A 21,917-nucleotide genomic window follows, 5' to 3' on the forward strand; every position below is an offset into this window, starting at 1 on the left:
TTCCCTTTCAAAGCCTGGACCATACTTTGTCATAGTTAAATTGCTTAAAAGCAAGCTGGGTTGGCTCCTTGGAGAGCTGGCTGATTCCAGGCTGGAACAGGGGAAAGGTGAAGACAGTTCGGAACATCTTACTGAGCCAAGTGGAAGGAGATGTGGGGATATATGTACACACATATAGCGGATTCACTTTGTTATACAACAGCAACTAATACACCATTGTAAAGCCATTATGCTCCAATAAAGGTGCTAAAAAAAGAACTAAGAGGGACACAGCGGAAGTACAGCAGAGCCAGCTGGAAGGGATTCCCACTGGCCGAATCTGGAGGAATCTGAGCGTCACAATGAGTAACGATGGAAATCAATCATAATGTATTGGATAAAACTGCGTCCATACTAAAACTGTAAAGATTTTTTTGAAAAAATAAGAAAAGGAAGAAAAGAAATGCCTCTTCTTTACAGAACAATGCCAAACTAATAAATATAGAAAAATGATGGAACCAGAAAAATCTCTCTTTTACAACCACTATAGAAATAAGGGATTCAGGCAATGACTTATCCATGAATGCAAATGTTATTATGTGATAGACAGTCAAGAAACAAGATAATCACACAGTACTTGTAGATCGGATATTAATTATAAAGGCCAAAAAGGCACCTTTACAATGGAGAAATCTGGGGGACACCACCTTACCCAAATGATCAAACTTATTACCAATAATAGAGAAAATTGGCATCACATGCCCACATGACATTACCCATGTCTTGCCAAAAATATTTAACCTCAGTCAAAGTATGTTGGGAAAATTCAGACAAATCCATATTGAAGGGTATCTTGCAAAAATGGTCTGGATCCTTCAAAGATGTTTATATTGGGAAAGACAAAAAGTGGGGGAACCGCTGGACGTTAAAGGAGACAGAAGAAGACCTGACAGCCAAAGGCAACGCATGGCCTTTACCTGGATACTGGTTTGGGGGAAAAAAATCTAGAAAGGACAGTAGGGGAAATTTGAATATGGACTGAATATTGTATAATAGTATTGTATCAATGTTAAATTTCCTGACTGCCAACTACATTGGGGCTATGTAGAATGGCCTTGTTCTTATGATACACATGCTGGGGTATTTAGGGGTAAAATGTCATAAAATCTCCAACTAAATCTCAAATGATAAAGAAAGGAAGAAAGGAAGGAAGGAAGGAAGGAAGGAAGGGAGGAAGGAAGAAGGAAAGAAAGAAAGAAATTTTAAAAGGAGTGAGGGAAGGATGGAGGAAGGAAGGAAGAAAGGAAGGAAAGAAAGGAGGGAGAGAGGAAGGGAAAGAAAAGCTAAGAGAGAAGCAAACATGAGAAAATGTTAACATCTGTTGTATCTAAGTGAAGATACATTGGTATTCATTGTACTATTCTTGCACCAACTTTTCTAAAGGTTTTTTAATTGTCCAAAATAATAAGAAAGCAAGCTAGGTTTGAATTCTAGCTTCATCTTCATATACAGTCTTGGTAGGAAATCAGCTAAAATCCTTTGAATTTAATAAGCTGAAATAAGTTAACCTCGACTTAAAACCAAAGAAAACACAGATTTCTGTGTCCTTTACCCTCAAAGACACTGATATTCACCAGAACCAGGTCAAAGCTCTGGCAGGCTGAGTCCCCATTCCTAATGGCAACAACCAGCTGGTGCCTGTACAGCTGCTCCGTGTCGATGGGGATGCTGTTTGGTTCCCAGCAGGCCCCTGCACTCTGTCTTCTACCTGACATGTGGATTCACTCATGCTTTAATTTCTGTTGTCTGCCTGGTCTCTGGAGACATCTGAGTTGGAGACAAGGGCCAGACATCAGGAGTGCAAGCTTGTGATGGTACTGCAGTGGGGATCAATCCCTGCAGTGCAAAGCTCAGGATGACTGGTGCTAACCACAGCTTAGGCTCTAAATGGCTTTTTACAGGTTCACAGAGACATCATCTCTTATGCGGTGAATTGTCTGTCCCCAAAATTCATTTGTTAAAATACTAACTCCTGGTGCCTCAGAAGGTGACCTTATTTGGAAACAGGGTTGTTGCAGATGGAATTTAGTTAAGATGAGGTCATAGGGTGGCCCCTGATCCAATATGACTGGGGTCCTTATTAAAAAAAAAGGAAATATGGACATGAGCCACCCACACAGGGAGAACATCATGTGAAGATGAAGGCGAAGATCAGGTGATGCAGGGTCTACAAGCCAAGGGACACCAAAGATTGCCAGCCAACCACCAGAAGCTGGGGGAGAAGCTTGGAACAGATGGGTCTTCAGAAGGAACCAACACTGCCCACACCTTGAGAGAAACCATGTCTGTTGTTTAAGTCCCCAGTCTGAGGTTACAGCAGCCCCAGGACACTCACAAACCTTCCAGGGCTGCCCCCAGGGGGAGGGCAGAGGGGACGGGTGAGCAGATTCTGGAGACACACTGGCGAGGCCACCTCTGCCATCGACTATCAACGTGGGCAAGTTCCAAACACTGTGTCTCTGTCGCCTCATCTTTACATCAGGAATAACCACCGCATCCACTCATAAGAACGTTGTGTAATTTGGTTAACATTTGAGAACTGCTTAAAACAGTGTCTTTAAAGAGTAGATATATGTACATGTATAACTGGTTCACTAACACAGAATTTTAAATCAAGTATACTCCAATAAAATTTTTTTAAAAAATAAAGTGAAACACTGATTTTGGGGGGAAAAAACACATCTTTACTTAATAAGAGCTATGTAGTACTGTTTTTTATTTTTATTATTGTTATTATCAATCTTGCTATGGCTGTAACTTTATTCCAAACTTTGGAAGATCTAAGTAGAAGTGTTTTCATAGTGGGAAGAGTTTGGGACCAAGGGAGAAGTTCCTCCTGGCTTTGGGATCCCTTTGTGCCATCAGCATAAGACCTGGAATGGAGTGTAGTCCTTCTCTGGGACTCCCTTCCTTTCCTCTTCTGTAAAATTAAGGCATGAAACTCAGCCCCCGCCCCTGTGCTTTCTAGTTGGCCCAGGTGGCCTTCGAGGTCAAGCAGGTTCAGAGGCCCCATGAAGGTTTGGTCAGTTTGGTGTTTCCCAAGGACCCTGCAACAGATTTTCTTCAGGATCTAAACTTTAAACTTATGTCATTTTGTGAAGTTAAAAAAAAAAAGAAAAAAAACATAGACCTGGTACTTTGAGATACACTGTGGATTTGCTGGGTAAAAAATTGAGCTCTCCTAATCCCACTAAGATTGGAAGGAATCCTTGAGAACGTGCATGACCTCCTCAGATACTGAAAGAGCTCACTTTCTTGGCCCAGGGGATGGGATCAGACAGGAACAATGAGTGAAAGCTAGAGAAAAACATTGAATTCAAGTATTTACATCTGAACTTGATGCTATTTTATAAGTAGTTGTCAAGATTCTCAATGGTTTCCATATGTAAGTAGAAAAGAGAGAAGCACTTGAAGACGGAGTTTTAAAAGTGAAATTACAAGGTCATGAAGCTGACACAAGTCATTTGTCTCCATTACCATCCCCACCTGAGATCAAGATCACCGTGCGATTCTCCTGGGCATCACTGATTAAGCAGCACAACATACAAAATGTAAAGCATGCAATAATAATCCACTTTGTATAAAGCAAAAAGTCTTCACTTACCCAAGGGAGGCTGAACCACAGTAAGATTTACAGTTACAGACTCGTGGACATGCAGCCGCTTCATCTCAGCCACACACGTCACAGTGCCATTGCCCTGCGGCGTCAGAGCCAGAACGCTCACTGCACTTTGAAGGTCCTCAGGCTCCCGGACGGAGTAATAGCTCGAATGGCTCACTGGAACCCCAATCTCCCAGGAAAGACGTGGGAGTGGGGTCCAGCCCAATGCGCGGCAAGTCACATTACAAGGCTTATCCTCCATGACTACTAGACTGCCTTCAGGAATGAACAACCGCCCCATAACTAAAGAAGAAAAGAGAAATGTTTGGAAGGAATGATCATGCTTCTCGGTGATAGATGTCTTTAAAATTTTCCTTCAGATCACATTGCATGAGCACTACCTTCCGAGCACAAGTTGACTGTGTCTGTATCTGGAAACCTTAACTCAGGTTTGATCTGTGTATTTAACTTATACCTGTCAGGTTCACAGAAGAAGGGGAGGTGGCTCACGAGAAAACATAGATTCCAGAGAAAATGAATAAATAAAAATCAGGATCCAAGGGAATATAAATTACATGGGAAAGAGAGGGCGGATGTGCCCACCATGGAGGGCTGCACAACGTCTGCAGTGGAGTTGCAGACTTGCCCTGGGCTGCCCTAGGAGCCAAAGCAAAACGGGAAACAACCTTTACATTCTTTTCATCGTAAGGAGAACACATCTCAAAGTTTCATGGGAAGCAAGTCTCTCCTGGCCTTTGGTCAGTCAGATTCATTTTATTTTTGAGTCACATTTTTAAGGATAATTTCCTATGATAGTGCCTTAAAATATTTTTCTAGGTACAAATTAAATAAAAATCTAATCTAATTATAGAAATAACTACCTTAAATTCTGTATCAGAATATATTACTTAGATCAATTATTTTAAAGTTTTTAGTAAAGACATGCTTGCATATGCCAGGGTTCACACCATAAATGACCCATCTGAAAATAGCACTTGTATTGTTAATATTACTAAAATAACCTGAGGATGGGCCCCGGTAAAAACACAGCGTTAGCGAACTATATAGACAGTGAAACATTCAGATTAAAATACCCTAAAATTCCCTGCCATGTAATATAATGGAAAGAACACTGGACTAAGAATCAAAAGATCTGTTCTCGATATCGGCTTTCCCACAAACTTGCCGTCACCGTGGGTAAGTCACTGAAATGTTCAGGCTCTCTGTTTACTACCTGGTGAACAAGATGATTTAACAAGACCAGTGGTTTTCAAACATTTTGGTTTCAGTAACTTTTATACTCTTAAACACCACTGAGGACTCCAAAGACCTTTGATTTACATGGGTTCTATCAATATTTTCCATATTTGAAATAAGAATTAAATATTTGCTTATTTTTTTTCAAACATTTGTTTTAAAATAACATGAATAACCTATTACCTGTTAATATGGATTAACATATTTTTATGAAAACTATCTTTATTTTTAACCCCAAATAAATTAGATGACATGTGTTCTATTCATGCAAATCTCTTTAACATCTGGCTGGACTCTCGTATCTGCTTCTGCCTTCATTCTGTTGCGATATATTGCCTTCTTTGGAGTATATGAAGAAAATCTGACTTCACACGGATATATGATTGGAATGGTTAGGAAGCTTTTCAGATAATCATGGATGTTCTTTGATACTACTGATACACCAAAACTTGACAAGCAGTGGTTGCCTAACGGTTAGTTACACTGTGGAAACTGAAACCGTATTAAGGCACTTTCATGCCGTTACATTAGAATCCATTGCTCCAGATGGCATTTTGAATGGAACTTTTACCCTTGCACGATTTTGTATCATTATACATCAGTCATCTGGAAAACGCCGGTCCACTGTGTTATGCAGACCTTCCCAATGTACAGTGGGAAAATCCCTGTACACTCATGACAGTGAGTGAGAAAGGCAACTAAAATCTTAGTATTACCATGGAAACAGTCATGACCACAGAGACCACCCTGAAAGAATCTAGGGGTTGCCTGGAAGTTTCCAGACTAGACTGAGCTGGATCAGCTCTGAAAGCTCTTCTTACTCTGAAATGTTAATTTCCAATTATTCCTTTCTTGAATAATGTGTTGGAGCAAGTAAAGCACCTTAGCTATTTCAAGGATTACTGTAAACGCAGCAGTGAAAAGGGAACAGATTTGTCCCCTCAGACTACAGGATCTTGTGTTTATTCTTTTTAGTTCATTCATTGTTTCATTGATGGAAAGGTTTAAGATGACAGAAACTGGGGGTAGGGGGCTGGTATTGCTTCAGTTAGTAACAGTTGATCTTGAACTCAAGGCTTAGTGGCCTTCAAAACACAAGAGATCTAGAGTTTGGTGTGTGATTAACTGGTGTATGGGCAAAAATACAGCAATCTGAAGCATTTCCTTTTTCAGTATTTGTGATCCACCTTTCCCACTGGCATTCACAGAGGTCATCCAGTGGCATGACAAGCACTTTACACAGGGTGATGGCTAGAATATTCATGTAGATTTTGGATGACTCAACATGGAGTTATATAAGTTCTCTTTCTTTTTCTTGTGGATATATGAGAAGGAAAAAAACAAACTTTAGAAAATTCACTTTCAAAATAAACTGGATGCTTCCTCTTTTTTCATGGTTCTTTTCCCTTGAAGAGACCCTGTTGCTCAGAGAACTTCTGTTTCTCTAAGAGCAAAGTGCCATTCAGCCCAGTGCAACCAGGGTAAACGGATGGAGTTCTGTCTCGATCTATGGGTTCCTTCCACGTGACCTTGAGGAAGACTTTAACTTCCCTAGATTCTTGTTCTTCCATCTGTGTTAAAACCAAAAGCTACAGTAGTTACCAACATTTAAAAATGCATGTTAGGGGGGCTTCCCTGGTGGCGCAGTGGTTGAGAATCTGCCCGCCAATGCAGGGGACACAGGTTCGAGCCCTGGTCTGGGAAGATCCCACATACCGCAGAGCAACAAGGCCCGTGAGCCACAACTACTGAGCCTGCGCGTCTGGAGCCTGTGCTCTGCAACAAGAGGGGCCGCGATAGTGAGAGGCCCGCACACCGCGATGAAGAGTGTCCCCTGCTTGCTGCAACTAGAGAAAGCCCTCAGACAGAAACGAGCACCCAACACAGCCCAAAATTAATTAATTAATTATTTTTTTTAAATGCATGTTAGGGGTATTCAGACAACTTCATAGTTGCATCTTGGGAAAGATGCTATAAAACCACATGGATTTACGAATCTGATATGCCATAAGCATAGCAATAATAAGTCATGCCTTTAACCCTGTTTCCTTGATCCAGGGATGCCCTCCTCCTCTCTTGCTTCCCCACTTTGCCTGTTATCTACAGACCTTCAAGGCACATCTCATATGGCACCTGCTCTGTGGAGTCATCCTAGAAGCCTTCACTAAGTCTCTCATCTCCCTTCCCAATTTGAACCTTACATTGTCTCCCTCTCTTTGCACTTGCCAGCATCTACATCACACCACTGTTATTCATGCACTTGCATTATCTACTCTTCTTGTAAGATTCTTGAGAGCAGGACTGTGTCTTATTGCATTCACCTTGAGTCCCCCTTAAATGCCTAACACAGTGGCATGCTCCTACTGGGAATGCAACAGATAATAGCAAATGACTTTATGGGCATTGCTATGAACCAGGTGCTGTTCTAAAGGCTTTATATAGACCTACTCATTTGATCCCACAACTGCCTATGATGAGCAAACTAGGACACAAGGTCATTAAGTAACATGTCCAAGGTCACACAGTTAGTCAGTGATAAAGCTGGAACTTGAACCTGGCAGTCAGGCTCCCACCTCTGTGCTATTTACCACTAGACCTCTCTGCCCCACCAGCTTCATTTGCAGTAACTTGAAACAGACAGGGCTTTGGAGTCTTCAAACCATCCCTAGTCTTGTTCCATCCGATCCTCATAGTAAACCTGTGATGTGGGCAGGGGAGCCTTATCCTCACTTTAAAGATAAAGAAATTGAGCCATTTCAGGAGTCACCAAGGTAGGTAACTGATGAAAACAAAACCAGAACTCATATCTTTGGTTCCTTGTCCTGTGTTCTTTCCTTTATACCACAAATTATTAGAATAATAATTTGGTCATGCAAACTAAGCCAATAATCCAGGTAGCTTCACAGAATCACTTATTTAGAGAATATCATTGTGCCCCTAATGAAACCACACAAAATTAAAGACACATAAAAGTAAAGATACAACAATTTGACTAAATTAAAAAATGCAAGTAGAAATAAGTAGACATGTAACTCCACCGAACATTATCAAATTTGATTTGATAGCAATATGAATATAGACCAAATCATTGGAAATTTCTCCTAAACAAACTAATAAACAGGCATAAGAAAAAATTTCAAAGACACAATGTAATCTGTTAAAAGAAATGCTGCTATAGAAATCAGGAACTCTAAAAGCTCCAATGCATCTACAAATAGTACATAATTACATTTTTAAGGAATGCAAAATGATTAAACTTTGATAAAGATGTTCTGAATCCTTGTATCCTTTTTTTTTCACTAAGTAGCATAATCTTCAGCACCTGAAAATTACCTTTGATCCCACAACAGCCCTATGATGAAAATGAATAAATGATAAAAGGAAAAATAAGTTATCCATTATTATAAATTTTGTTTACTCTTTTATTTTCTCTAAAAGACTTGGTAGGGCTTAGTGAACACACACCTTTTATTATAAGAACCACTGTGGGCAGGAAGAGTAATAGATTAGGAAAATTCAGCTGGAAAGAGGAAAAAGTTAAAACATGATCCAAAGTTGATAAATGATGTCAGGCAAAAAAATAGAGTCAAGTATATGAAAAGCTAGAAAAAGGGCAATGATCGTCAACTCTCTCTCTAAATCAAAGACAAGTGACTGCAACTGGCCCCAGAATTCCGGGATGTACTTCCAGAAAAGTTATTAGTACTGAAATTGGTCAGATGAAAAAGTGATAAAAGCTGCCTTTAATAGTCTTAATAAGAAAAAAAGTAAAGGAAAGGGAAAGGAAGGAAACGGAAGAGGAAAGGGAGAGAAGCAGAAAGAAAGAAAGTAGAAAGACAGTCAGTGAGGATGGGAGGAGAGAAATAAACACCTAAAAACAACAAACACTAGTCAGTTCAGAATAGCTCTAAGCATACCAGCTGAAGGCAAGTCCACATGTGAAAGAAGGAAGGAAGGCCAGGAAGAAGGGAGAGGGGGAGGGAGCATGGTGATAAGTAACAAAATATCCATCAGTTCAGAATAATTCTAAGCATAGCACCAACTGAAGTTCGACCCTATATGTCCCCATATACGACATGAACTTCAGAAGGTCCCTTCCAGCCCCCCGACATTTAACCCAGTGAACTCCAAATGCTCCCATTGGAGTCACCTGCATACACACCTTGGACAGAAAGAAAGGCAGATCCATCCCGGTCACTGTTCTGGAGGCTGCATTTGATTTGCCCTGCATCACTGAGTTGTACGTCGTGGATTATCATCTCAGAGATGAAGTTACCGCCCTCTTCATAACTCATGGCGGTGAAGCGGTCGTTGGTGATGATGGGCTCCGTGGGTGTGACGCTCAGAACCACCGTGCCTTTCAGAGCCCACATGATGAGCTTCCAGCCCTGCGAGATGGTGCAGTTGAAGCGAGCCTCCGAGCCCTTCAGCGCCGTGACGTTCTTGGGACCCTCTATGATTTCATTGCTGGATCCACAAGCTAAAAGACAACCAATTTTTCAAGGTGGTGAGGGGATGACTACAGAAGTTGACTGTACAATGTAGCACTTCTGTGTACCAGTTGTGGCCACTGGGTGACCATCCCGTGGCTCAGATTCCATGTCCTACTGGTCTCAGTACCAGGTCTCCCAGTAGCTCAGGAGCTTCCAGTGGACAGGAAGCCACACCCATGCCCTCCTTTCCATGGCCCTCTCCCCAGTCCACAGTCCACGGAACTCCCAGTGGGATTGGGACTGGAGGGAGCAGTGTCCCTCCTCCACCTCCTGCGGGATGTTACCTTAAGTATCTGACCCCAGCCTGTCCAGAGAGCGACCACTAGCCTAGCTCTGTGACTTCGGGTAAGTTTTTCAGCCTCACCATGAAGTGAGAATTTTCCTCCCAGTGAAGTGGGAAGGACATGTGATTTCCACCTCAGAGGAGATCCCAAGGCTCAAAGGGGGAAGTGGAAAGAAGCTTCTCTTTGCATAGAGGGTGGAGACCCCAGGTTGCCGTGACCATGGTCCACTGCACGCCCCCTGCACCCTTAGGATGGAACTGTCACTAATGCCACACCCCACTTCCTAAGGACGAGAAGAGATACGTGGGGGAGACACAGCGAGGGAAAACACATAGAAGGATGTAGGAGAATGCGACCCCTCAAGGAGAACCCTGTGGGGATGTAAAGGATGCAGGAGAGTGGGATCCCTCAATGACAACACTGGGGGGATGCATTTGGCAGCCTCGTAGAGAGTCTTAGAGCATCTAGTGTTGTGTTTAAAACTCCAGCGGGTGGGCAGGTAGTTCTAGAGCATAATACTGTGAACTCCAGAGTCCTGCCTCACTGGGAAAGTTTTCACACTTCTCCTTGACCACTCCCCTCACTGCACAACAGGGACACTAGTACTGAAACCCAGCAGAATGCTACAGGGCCTTCCCAGAGACAGGCCTTCCCCTCCCCTATCCCTCTTGCCTCTTGTTTGTATAAAAACTTTAACCTCTTAGACCTTCCCTGAGTTCCAAATAGCAAATTTAACCAGAGAAGTGAGAAAATGCATTAAAAAAGGAAAACAGTCAAACAAGACAAAATAATAATAGTTTAGCCATAAAACAAAGTCAAGGACACTTAGCTCCTCCTCCAGGGCTACAGATAATATCCTGAGCCATATTCTTGAGCTGTTTTGCAGATACTGAAACCCCCACCAGGTGAAAGAAGTTAAGTGCATGCTGACCACAAGCACATAGACTCCAGACCAGTTGGAACCAGAAGGCTGATGATGTTAACTCCTGAAATACTACCCTGTTATCTCTCCACTAACTAACCAGAAGAATGTCCAAGAGCTGTTCATGAGCCCCATGACCCCCTCCCTCACACTGCCTTTTAAAGCCCTTCCCTGAAAGCTATCAGGGAGTCTGGGTCTTTTGAGCATTAGCTGCCTGTTTTCCTTGTTTGGTGCTTGGAATAAACGCTACACCTTCCTTCACCACAACCTCATGTCAGTAGACTGGCTTGGCCACGTGTTGCGCAAGTGGACCCAAGGTTGGTTAAAAGTACCACAGCAACTAGTTTTAAGAACCACATGAGACGATCCACATAAAGCCCTTAACATGACCCTCAAGCACTCAGTAAGCAGTCACTACTATGTGACGTACAACACAAACCAAGAAAATCATAGAGGAAAGTAAAATGTTTCCTTCAGACTTCTCACAACGTTCTACCTTTTGCTCACCAGATGCACTCTGACACTGGTTTTAACTGGAATGACAACTCCTAACTGGCCTTCCCCAAGGAGGGCATCAAGACCTCTCCAGCTCATGGGAACTCAGTCAGAAACACTCAAGATGGAGTGCGTTCTGCGCCTGAAGAACTCAAGAAATCTTTCAGCCATTTAGGACTGATTTTCTTATCACCCCAGAAGAGCGAATGGGTGGTCAGAGTTTTCCTAGACTTTCCCATGTTTGTAATAATAATTCAAAGTAGAACTTACAGAGCAATTGATAATCTCCAAGATTTCTCATCTGTTACCTCTTACATTTTAATGCTGAGGAAACCAAGACCAGCAACGCCTCAGGACCTGTGATCACAGTGGTGGGGCTGAGACACAAACTCAGTCCTTCCCACTCTGAATTTTCCCTCTTTCCCACTCTTTGCCCTCTGATCTCACTCAGAGATTATAGTAAAAAGACCCCCCAACAGCCCACACTCTTGGCAGCCACGCCTGCCACCATCAGTAAGACTACATGTTCCAGGGACTTCCCTGGCTGTCCAGTGGTTAAGATTTCACCTTCCAATGCAGGGTGTACAGGTTCAATCCCTGGTCGAGAACTAAGATCCCACATGCCTCACGGCCGAAAAAACCAAAACATAAAACAGAAGCAATATGGTAACAAATTCAATAAAGACTTTAAAAATGGCCCACATCAAAAAAATCTTAAAAAAAAAAATAAAGACTACATGTTTCTATCACCTTCTGGAGCGATATGAACCTGCAGGTCTACCAGGCAGCCCCCATCCACACTGGGTGCCCCCAAATAACTGCAGCCCCTCTTTCCTTCCAATCTTATAAGGTCAAGTTGTAAGGCAGGTTCTAGAAGAATCTAATTACCACCTGAAAGACTTCTGGGAAGGAACCTCCCCACCAGACATGCATTAACACATTGACACTCACCTGAGTACCCAGAACGCACTGCAGGGATGGTGCCCACAGCAGGGCCAGGTCAATGGGAGAGAATGGGGTGTACAGTGTCTCTGAGACCTGTAAGACTGGGTCAACTAGGAGATCCCAGGCTCCAAAGAGGCAGAACTGAGGGAAGGTCAGAATTAACTAGGACTAATCCTGTTTGGGGGTAAACATGATCACTATTCTTTGTTTTGCCTCTGGGCATGATAGAAAGAGAGAGAAAGTATGACCCTTAATAACCACTCAAATTGGATATTCTCCCTTACCCTTGGGCACATCTTTCTGATCCAAGGATCCCTCTGATCCGAGATTTTTAAAAAAGGGGAAAAAGGCTGAAGAAGGGAAGGCAGAAATGATTCCCCAGGGAAGCCACAGCCTCTGTGCCAACTTGGTTCTTTCCACGAGCCCTGAATTGTATCTTAAAAAAAAAGCTCAAAGGAAAGAAACAGCCAAATCTACACCCCGAGGAAGAAAAGACGAGACGTGTCCTCATACTCCACACTGTAATAACAACATCTTTCCCATCTCGGACTCGGGTCCATGGGAGTAGGTTGAACACAGCCCATGGGTCTGGGTGCCGGGAGCACAGGGACGGTGAGACCAGGGCTTGCCCGGCCAGCTGCTCCGTCCAGGACACTCCAGCAGGATAAGCAAAGCATCTGAAACTCTGGTTCCATCACTTCCTGGTGCCGGGTAGGTTATTCACTCCAAAACACTGTTCACTCCAAGCCAGTCTTTAAATTCCCTGCAGACTGCACATGGGAGCAAGAATGCACCAGGTACAGACCTTACTGTGCAGCTCAGGAGGTGGGAGCTTGGGAGGGACCTGGACCAAATGGAAACGCTTCCACTTTGAACTTGGCCTTTAAATTAAACAGGCGGCATCAAATCCTAATCACTAAACTCCCCTGACGTCATTGCCTGCGATCCTTGCTGCCACCATGAGTAAACTCCCCTCCAGCTCTGCCTCGTGACTCAAGCTCTATCTCCGGTAACGTGAGGCCCCGGAATCTCACTGCTCTCTCACCTGCATCCTATCAGCTGTGGTGTGTGTAACTTGCCCCACACAGGACAAATATGAGAAAATTGTAAATAAGACCTTTCATCAAACAGTCCGCTTTCCCCTTTGCTCTCCCTTTCACTTTGTAGAGCAAAGGGCCAAACCAGGGGCAGGGAACGATGAGTGTCCCTGCACCCACCTCGGCCACCAGCTACGGTGATCACCCAACACCGGGTCCTCCCTTGCAGGAGATGATCAACTTGCAAGATGCTCATTCATGCCAACACCCTCCAATTCCACATCCAGGGCTTCAGCCCCGCCCCCCCTTGCTTTCCTCCTGCCTTGCAAATCCCGCTCCACCAGGCATCTCCGTGTAAATGGCTGGCTGCCACCCAGGACTGAGAAGGTTCTCTTCTACTCATTGTGCCCTAACAGCTGCAAAACTGAAATCACTCACACGGTAGCATGTGGGCCAGCTGCCCGGCCCCTCCCAATCCTCTGCAGATAGATCCTAAACATAAGTACCATTCTTCTACAACTGCTTCTTCTCAGCTCCCTGGAGTAGCAGCCAGGCGTCTCCCTGGCGTGTGGGACACAGAGGGTCTGCACCCACTAACCCCTCTACTCTTCCACTTACTTCTTCTCCAGCTTCCCTCCTGCACCTGTAGACCCCTCACCTTCTCCCATCCCTTACTTAACATTGGAAATGAACAGACAAGCAGACAATTAAAAGCAGAAGGGATAAAGGGAAATAAAGCAGAGGGCAGTAGAAGGGAAGTGCCCAGGTAAGACAGCTCCGATGGAGAAAATGGTAGTCAAAACACATCGGGGGCTGGGAGCATCAGAAGGAAACTGGCAAGTGAGGGAGGGGGTCCCGAGGTGTATCAGAGCTGCCCCCCATGTCCCGCTGACCATAGCAGGAGGTGCCACCACCACCACTGTGCCTCCGCCATCACCCAAGACTGCGCTGTCCACGGGGCAGCCAGATGGGTCTTCTCAACATGCCTATGTGACCAGGTACCCTTTCCAACCTCCCACCCCAACACCCCAGACTTTGTTTAAAATATTTCCATCCTTTAGGATACAGACCAGATCACCCTTAACACTACCATACCTTAAGACCCTTCTTAGTCTCACATCAACGTCCTCTCCAACTTCATTTTGCCCCAAACTCCGCCCACCAGACCATCTTCAATTTATCCAACTCACCAACTCTTTCTGGCCCCAGGGCCTTTGCACAGGCAGTGACTGCCTGAAGAACTAGTCTCGCTTACTCCTCAGCTCCCAGCCAAGTCGTCTCCTCCTCAGGAAGCCTTCCCAGACCACCCTGTGCAGGTCAAATTAGCCATAACAGACTTTCGGATGAGTGAAGCAATTGTCATGGTGGTGATTTTGTATTGATTTTTCTATCAATTGATGTCTAAGCTCTTTGTTAGCAGAGACTGCGCCTGGTTTTGCTCATCCCAGTGCCTGCACCTAAATGGCATGTAAGAAGGTCCCAGTGAATATTCACCGAGTGAACAAATAACCCATCACGCTAGGAGCAAGGTGGACAGGCGAGGGCTGGCAGGAGTCCTCTGGGGGCACGTGGAGGTTGTCTTCAGCTATTCAAAGCCATTGGGGGTGTCTCTACCGGACACTTTCCATGATGAAGCATCCTAGGAGTTCAGGCTTTTGCAATGGACCCCATCCCCCAAAGGGCTCTAGGATTACCCATAATCCTCTCCCCTCCTGGAATAGCTATCTCCAGACCTCAACCCAAGCCATCCCTGCCTTCAAAACAGTACTTCAGGAAAAATAGCTCAGAAAAATTGTAGACGCAGAGTTCATCAGTTTCCCGCTAAGCTGCCGGAAGAGATTTTTACCGCCGTGGCTGAGACAGCCACGTTGGAGCCATATCCCTAAAAGGTGTGCCGAGCCTGGTTTGCTAACCGCATGAGTCCCTACACAAGCAGGGAAAATGTTTTCCTCTCCACCCTGCAAACAAATGCTTATCAAGCACCTACTAAACACTTAGCACCACGTACTAGAAGGCACGGGCTTCCAGACATCTTTGCCCCTAAATGCATGTTAACACCACAGCCTGGTTCCCTTGTCTTAACGTGTAAACACACCCAAAACCAAACTTTGTAAGACAGTCCTGACTGCACATCACACACTCTCATCATTCCTATACTACTTTATTCTGTTTTATTTTTTCAAGCTGTCGTGGATGGAGTTAAAAAAAAAGAAAAAAACTATTATCTAGCCATCTGAAACAGAGTTTATAGGTGTGTCAAGTATAAAGCAAGCAAAACTTATCTACGCAACTAAAAGTCAGAATAATGATCACTTTGAGGGAGGGGGAGGGGCTGAAGAAAGCATTTGTGAAGTGTTCTTGGGCTCACCGTTGATACACAAAGGTGCTCAGTTTGTAAAATTTCATCAAGCTGTACCTTTATGACGTGCATTTTTCTGTATGTATATTATTCTTCAATACAGCGCCTTAAAATCCCTGAAGTAAGAATACCCTGAGGACTTTAAAACCTAGCTAGGAAAACAAGACAAACACACCAGACAGAAGCCATGAAATCAAGACAAGACATAGTCAAAAGAAAGCTGGCATACAAACTCCTGTTACCCTAAGCACCCGGGGGTCTGCACACTCCATCTCCTGCAACGCGGAATCTGAGCCAGAGACCCTGGCCTGGGGCACCTGGAATCTATTCCCACTGATACTCTGGGAAAGTTCCAGGATGAGGAGGGACTGTCGGGAGGACTGGGAAGTCTCACAGGCAATGGGCCCCTCACTCTGCCAACAATGGGAGATGTGGGGTTATCACCCAGAAAACTGCAAGGCCAGGAAGGCTTCAGGGAGGAGGTGACGCCCAAGTCAGGTCTTCCTCGAAGACTAGGTAGAAATGGAAGGGGAGAATATCCAGGCGGGGGAATGGGATGCTTCAACAAGAGCAATGAACTTGGGAAGGTACCCAAGCAGGGACCCCTGGAGGAGGACTGGTGGGCTCCTGCACACCTGAAGGACCCTTCCGGAGTGAGGTCGGCGCAGCAGGAAATGGAGGGGGTGGGGTGGAGGGGACCCAACAGGAAGAGCCTAAGGCAGAACCTGCTGGCAGCCACGCGCCCCCGTGGCCTCCTCCGAGCCCCTCCCGCCCACTCCGGGTGGATGCCCGGGAGCGTGTCAGCCAGCTCCGCGGTCCCTACCTGCCAGCCCAGCCAGGACGACCAGCGCGGCCAGGATGCCTCGGCAGCGGCCCGCATCTCGCATGTTCCTCCACACCTGGGAAAGCAAAGCGGGCAGGTCACAGCCTGTTTCCATCCAGAGGCGCATGGGGACCCTCCCAGCTCGTGTGTTTCCCTGGAGAGATAAGTCAGCCTGGCCAGTGGCACCAGCCTCATCTTGGAACTTGTTAGAAAAGCAAATTCTCGGGCCCACCCCAGACCTGCTGGATTAGAAGCTTTGGGGGGCAAGCTCAGAAATCTGCCTGAAGTTAAACATTGTACAGATTCCTGTAGATGATCCCATGTGAGAATCAGTATATTCAACGATCTTCCTCCCAAGCCCATGTATAAGTCGTGGGAAGCACGTGCTGTACCACGACCACAGAATCACTAACCGAAAGGTCTGAGCGTGGGCATACTGCTACTCACTTCAATCGGGATGCTTTAATCATTGAGAAAAAAAAAATCCTACTCACAACAAGTGTACATTAGCAAAAGGGAAGACAGACAGCAAAAGGAGGGACTAGATCACAAGCTTATTAAGTGGTAAGAGGTATGGAGACAAATAGAAGAGAGCAGTGTGTGTGAGGGGATGTGTGTTTGGTGGGCTGGCTGGTGCTTCGAATGCAGAGGTCAAAGAAAGGCCCCCAGGAAGGTGCCCAGTGAACAGGGAAGGCGGTGAGGCGACCGGCACACGGGTATGTACAGAAGAGCTTCCCAGGCAAAACAGCAGGTGCAAAGACCCTGGGGTGGGACCGTGCCTGGCACGTTTGGGGAACCGTAGAGGGGGCTCTGGGGCTGGGACAGGAGAGAGGTCAGGGTAGACCAAGTAAGGCCTTCCTGGCCCCTTGGTAGCACCCAGGGATCCTGTCATGTTCATCTCTCGGCCCTTCCTTTGTTCTTTGATAACCCTCTGGCTCGCTCTCCATCCCTGCATTTTTTTTCCTTCTCCTTGGGACAGGCCTATCCAGGGAGGCCACCAGCGCTGCTTAGAGCACGTAAGTTAAATCTCCCACTGAACATATCATGAACTGTCTACAAAAACACCGGCTCCTCCACCCAGGAAGGGGTTTCTTTATTTCACACATCCTTAGCACAGAGACCCGAGCTGCGGGGAGTTTTCACTTTGGCTTTGGCCTCCACGTGGATTTCACAGCTCCCCCCAAATCAGGGGGCAGCGGGTTCCCTAAGTGAGCCCGCGCAGGATTCTGCGATGAGCTGCCACACACCCCCGGGCTCCATATTGCCGTCTCTAACAGGACATAGGCCACCACAACCCACAAGCTGAAATACAATAACTGAAATAGACACAGGTAAGAGCTGCCTCGCCTGCTCCCTCAGAGAGCACCTCATACAAGCTGCTGAATCAAATAGAGTGGGGGTGAGGGAGCGGAGATGCCCGGCCCGTGACCCCACTTTACATGTAAGTGCAGCACGGGGTGCTCACAGCTCACAAGCAGGAACGTGGGGTTTCCATCCCCGTTTTCTGATGTCTTTGGAAAGCAAAATTCAGCCTGTATAGTAAACCATAACTGCTCGTGTGTGTAATATAAGGGTCCCAGCATCTGTGCTGCAGGACCTTCCCACCAAGCAACTCAGCTCCTGACATCATCTAAAAAAGACTCAGTAAATCCCTACAAATACGCCTTGATACCAAGCTGTCCAGCAGCTGAACACAAACCAAACTGAAATCATGGCCTTCCCAGATGGATCCAAGATCCCAAATTACCAAGCGCCAAATAAACCATTTACTAATTTTCAAGGTTCGATGAACACAAGTGGACCAGTCAATCGCTCTACGAGTCACCTAGAAATCTAGGCTCAAGAGGAGGATGGAGGAGAGATTGAGCTGCCGAGTTATAAAAATCACACATTTTCCTGAAAGCAATAAATGTGAAGTGCGGACCCAGCATTACTGAAACTGCAGCATAAGCTCAAGGTCCACTAGGAAAGGCTTCTAGTCACTGATTGTCTAGTGAGCCAGGCTGCAGACTAGCACCAGATGACTTAACTCGCTTATTCTCTGTGTGACAGAACGAGTCCATTTCTAAGAGCCCAGCAGAACCCCCCGGGCGGGGGCACGTAGGAACACCCTGAGTGCTACAGGAACCCAGACGTGGATCTTGAGGGGACAGTATTTTTTGAAGGGTATGTACAGGAAGGAACTGTCACCAAATTGATTCTAAGTTGTAATTGAACTCCGACAGTTTGCTTTAATTAAAGGAAGGCTTTGCCAGGTAATTTGCAAGTTCATATCTCTATGGAGTAGTTTGAGACTTTACTTCTCATTCATTTTGTTACAGAAGACTTGGATTATCTACTTTTAGTTGAAAAACTGCAAAGTCTTTCAAAAATCTTAAATCTTACTAAATTGCATTGAAGCAGAAACAGAGTTACAGATGTAGAAAATAAACGTATGGCTACCTGGGGGGAGGGATAAATTGGGAGATTGGGATAGACATATACACACTACCATATATAAAATAGATAACTAATAGGGACCTACTGTATAGCTCAGGGAGCTCTACTCAATACTCTGTAATGACCTATACGGGAAAAGAATCTTAAAAAGAGTGGATATCTGTATATGTATAACAGATTCACTTTGCTGTACACCTGAAACTAACACAACATATCAAAATATTTTTGAAAATTGCATCAAGACAGGATTTAAATCACAACCACTTCCTACTGCCCAGGCAAGGCAGAAACACTCAGGAGACCCGTCTGCACCCACCAAGCCGGTTATCTCAGGAAGAAAGTTGCCAGATGAGATCATTTCACTTATTTACCCCCACACGCAAACCCTTATGTCTGCGTTTTTGGAAAAAGCTTGAAATCATAAAATCCAGAGGCTGCAGACATCCTGTTTTTAGGCATCAGCATAAACCCTAAACCCCAAAACAGGTAGGACAGGAGGGAATTTAAATGCACACAAGGGGCTCTCCACAAACCTCTATGTGCACATACAAAGGCACCAGGGTCCCTCCTCCACCCCAGTACCCCAGCTCTGGGCGCCCCCGTATTTGGAGGCGCCTTGGCCCTGCCTGCCAGGCGTGGGGAGTCTTAGAACTTCCAGAGGTTTAGAGCAATTTCCTTTCCGTCAGGCCTCTCATTGGGGAAGAATAAATGGCATTTAAAGTCTGTCCAGTCAATAACGGGAGTGCCAGGAATTTCCCAGCCTTTGAATCCAGACCTTCCAAATTCCAGCGAGTCTCGGCTTTCAACACACTCGGAGAACAGCTCCCTGTGAAGCTTGATTAGAAATCATCTCAAATTCCTAAGCTCGCAGAGCAGCCCGATCTTTCAATTTTTAACTCTGTGGAATTTGGGAAACAGATACGTGTTGGATTGTCCAGCACTTCCCCCTCCACCCCCACCCCAGACCAGCAAGCGGCCTGCCAGGGGCTGAGTACCGGCTCCCCAGGAGGAAGCGGATACCTGCGGGGAGTCCTTTGGCCACACACCAGGCCCACGCGGTGTCTCACCTGTGACAGGGTGATCTGCCCGTTGGGGCTTCAGCGAAGGTACTGCGGTCCCCAAAGGCCCCTCTCCTGCCTCTCAGCTCTCCCCACAGAAAAGCAGGAACAAATCTCTCGGCCACGGAGAATCCGGACCGCTCTCACCTGTAACCAGGAAGTCGCTCACGTCACAGGCCGGGCTGTGCACCAGGGCCCTGGAGCTGCAGACTCCCCATTAATCATCAGCCAGCCCCGGGTCCGGCCAGGCTGATCACGTCCTGCCTCAGGGCCAAGGCTGCCCTCGCACTTGGCCTCCACCCCCTGTTCCTGCCCCAAGCCTTTCTTGTGTCCTGCAGGAGGCCAGTGGGAGGCTGGCGGCCCCCTCCTGCCCTTGGACGTGGACGTGGCCGGCCACCGGCCAACCTTGCTCCTTGAGCTCCGGGACAGGCCCGGAGCTGGCAAAGCGGGTTTCTTCTCGCAGCCCGGCCCCTCCACATCCACAAGAACAGGTTCTTTTGTGAAAGAAAAAAAAAAAAGTCCTGAGAGTGACGTCCTCTGGAACGGGGCCAGCTTTAGAAGTCAAGTCCAGTTTCCTGTGGAGCATTTGCAGGAGAACTGCTAAGAGGTTTTCTGCAGACATCCCAGACCCCACTCCCAGCCCCTGGCAAGCGAACTGAGGAACTTGGCTTTTCAGAGCATTGAGAATTCCTGGGAAAAACCATCCCCCCAAATCCCGAAGCAGCAGTGTACTGAATTATCTGCTCTCTTACAGTTGTTTTTGAGTATCTGGTTGGTCTCCCCCATCACATTCTAATCCTGTCGTGGGACTCAGGGTCAAGGGCATCTGCACAGAAGAGGTGACAACAGAAGGTATGGGTCATATACTTAGAGTAAGACCCTGAAGCGAATAGATAGGGGAAATGCTGTGTCTTCCAGTTGAAGGGGATCAGAACATGCCACCCCAAGACATGTCACTTTGGCATAAAGATTATTTTTAAGCTGAAGACATTTGAGAGTCAACAGATGCAAAAAAAGAAAAAAGGAAATAAAGAAAAAAAGCTTTCTCAGAGCTTCCCTTTTCTGACTAAAAGCAGGACCTCCTGGGAAATAAGGCTGCCATAAATTCTTCCCCTAAAATACCTTTTCTCACCCCCTCCCTTTCTCCTACTAAATTAGCTACGTCAGTCTTTAACCATTCAATGAGCCAGTTACTTCCTTTGTTGGCTCCCATATGCACACAATAAACCTTTTTCTCCTAGTCACCTTTCTTTTGTCAGTTTAATTCACAGGTCTCAGTAAAGGAACATAAGAGGGTAGAGGAAAAGGTTTTTTCCCCTCCCTACCAGGCTCTGGTGCTAGGAGCTGGTCAGAAAAATGGTGAACAAGCAGATAGACTTAGAGAGTCGATATGTTTGTCAAATAATCTCACAAATATACACAGGGTTATAGCATCTTATTTAGGCGCTGTGTCCCGAAGGCCTAACATACTTGAAAACTCAAATAATTCCAGGGCAGTGAGTCACAGGAATAAAAATTGAAGGCCAGGGTCACTCATGTTTGCCCTAATGTGCTTTTTAAATATTTTTTGGCTCCATTCCTTCCTGACATTTAGAATTTCATTCACCAGTTCTGCGAACTGGCCTTCGGAGCACAGTACAAGCCAAGGTTTCCGGCCCTACCCTCAGCCTCAGCAGTACTGCTGGAGAATATCATTAGAGCTTCTAGAAAAATTTAAGGTATAATAACAAAGGGGAGGGGAAAAACAAGCTTTACCCTCCTCAGTCTGTGGCTGGGACGCTGGAAATTAAACTGACAAAGACAGATTAACAAGAGGAAAGCAAGAATTTATTAACACATGCAGTACAAATACAGGCAGAGGAAACTCATTGCCGGGTAGCTCAAAGGGGCGGTTAGGACTTGGGCTTACCTAGTGTCTAACAAGAAAATAAATTTTAGAGAAGTGACAAGGAAAGGAAAAGGAGTTGAGGCTTTTGGGGCGGCCACCTGTGGGAAGGTGAGTACATGGGTGAGACTAATGGAAGGTAAGTGTTGTGTTGATAAGCTTTGTTTGTGTTGATTCTGATAAAAGTCTCCAGTATTAAGATCCCTTTGCCCTTCATGGTACAAAAGAGTGGAGGGTGGAGAGTTTGGTGTCTGCTGTTTCTCACTCATCTTCAACTTAA

General features: G+C 45.7%; 1 protein-coding gene across 6 annotated transcripts in view; it reads right to left on the reverse strand.

The window, feature by feature from the left end:
* The window catches only part of IGSF5 (immunoglobulin superfamily member 5), a 43,024-nt gene extending 23,112 nt beyond the window's left edge, over positions 1 to 19,912 (reverse strand). For 4 of the 6 annotated variants that reach the window (XM_060010284.1, XM_060010286.1, XM_060010283.1 and 1 more), the window contains exons 1-4: positions 19,762 to 19,912; positions 16,256 to 16,331; positions 9,060 to 9,377; positions 3,644 to 3,943 (exon numbers count right to left, since the gene is read on the reverse strand). In XM_060010284.1, the coding sequence (XP_059866267.1) occupies positions 3,644 to 3,943; positions 9,060 to 9,377; positions 16,256 to 16,319 (682 nt within the window). In that variant the 5' untranslated portion in view covers positions 16,320 to 16,331; positions 19,762 to 19,912. The remainder of the gene's footprint in view (positions 1 to 3,643; positions 3,944 to 9,059; positions 9,378 to 16,255; positions 16,332 to 19,761) is intronic. The other 2 variants (XM_069540626.1, XM_060010287.1) reach the window with 2 other exon arrangements.
* Positions 19,913 to 21,917: the final 2,005 nt, after the last annotated feature.

The sequence above is a fragment of the Delphinus delphis genome, chromosome 4 (assembly GCF_949987515.2).
Source record: "Delphinus delphis chromosome 4, mDelDel1.2, whole genome shotgun sequence".
In the NCBI taxonomy this organism is placed as follows: domain Eukaryota; kingdom Metazoa; phylum Chordata; class Mammalia; order Artiodactyla; family Delphinidae; genus Delphinus; species Delphinus delphis.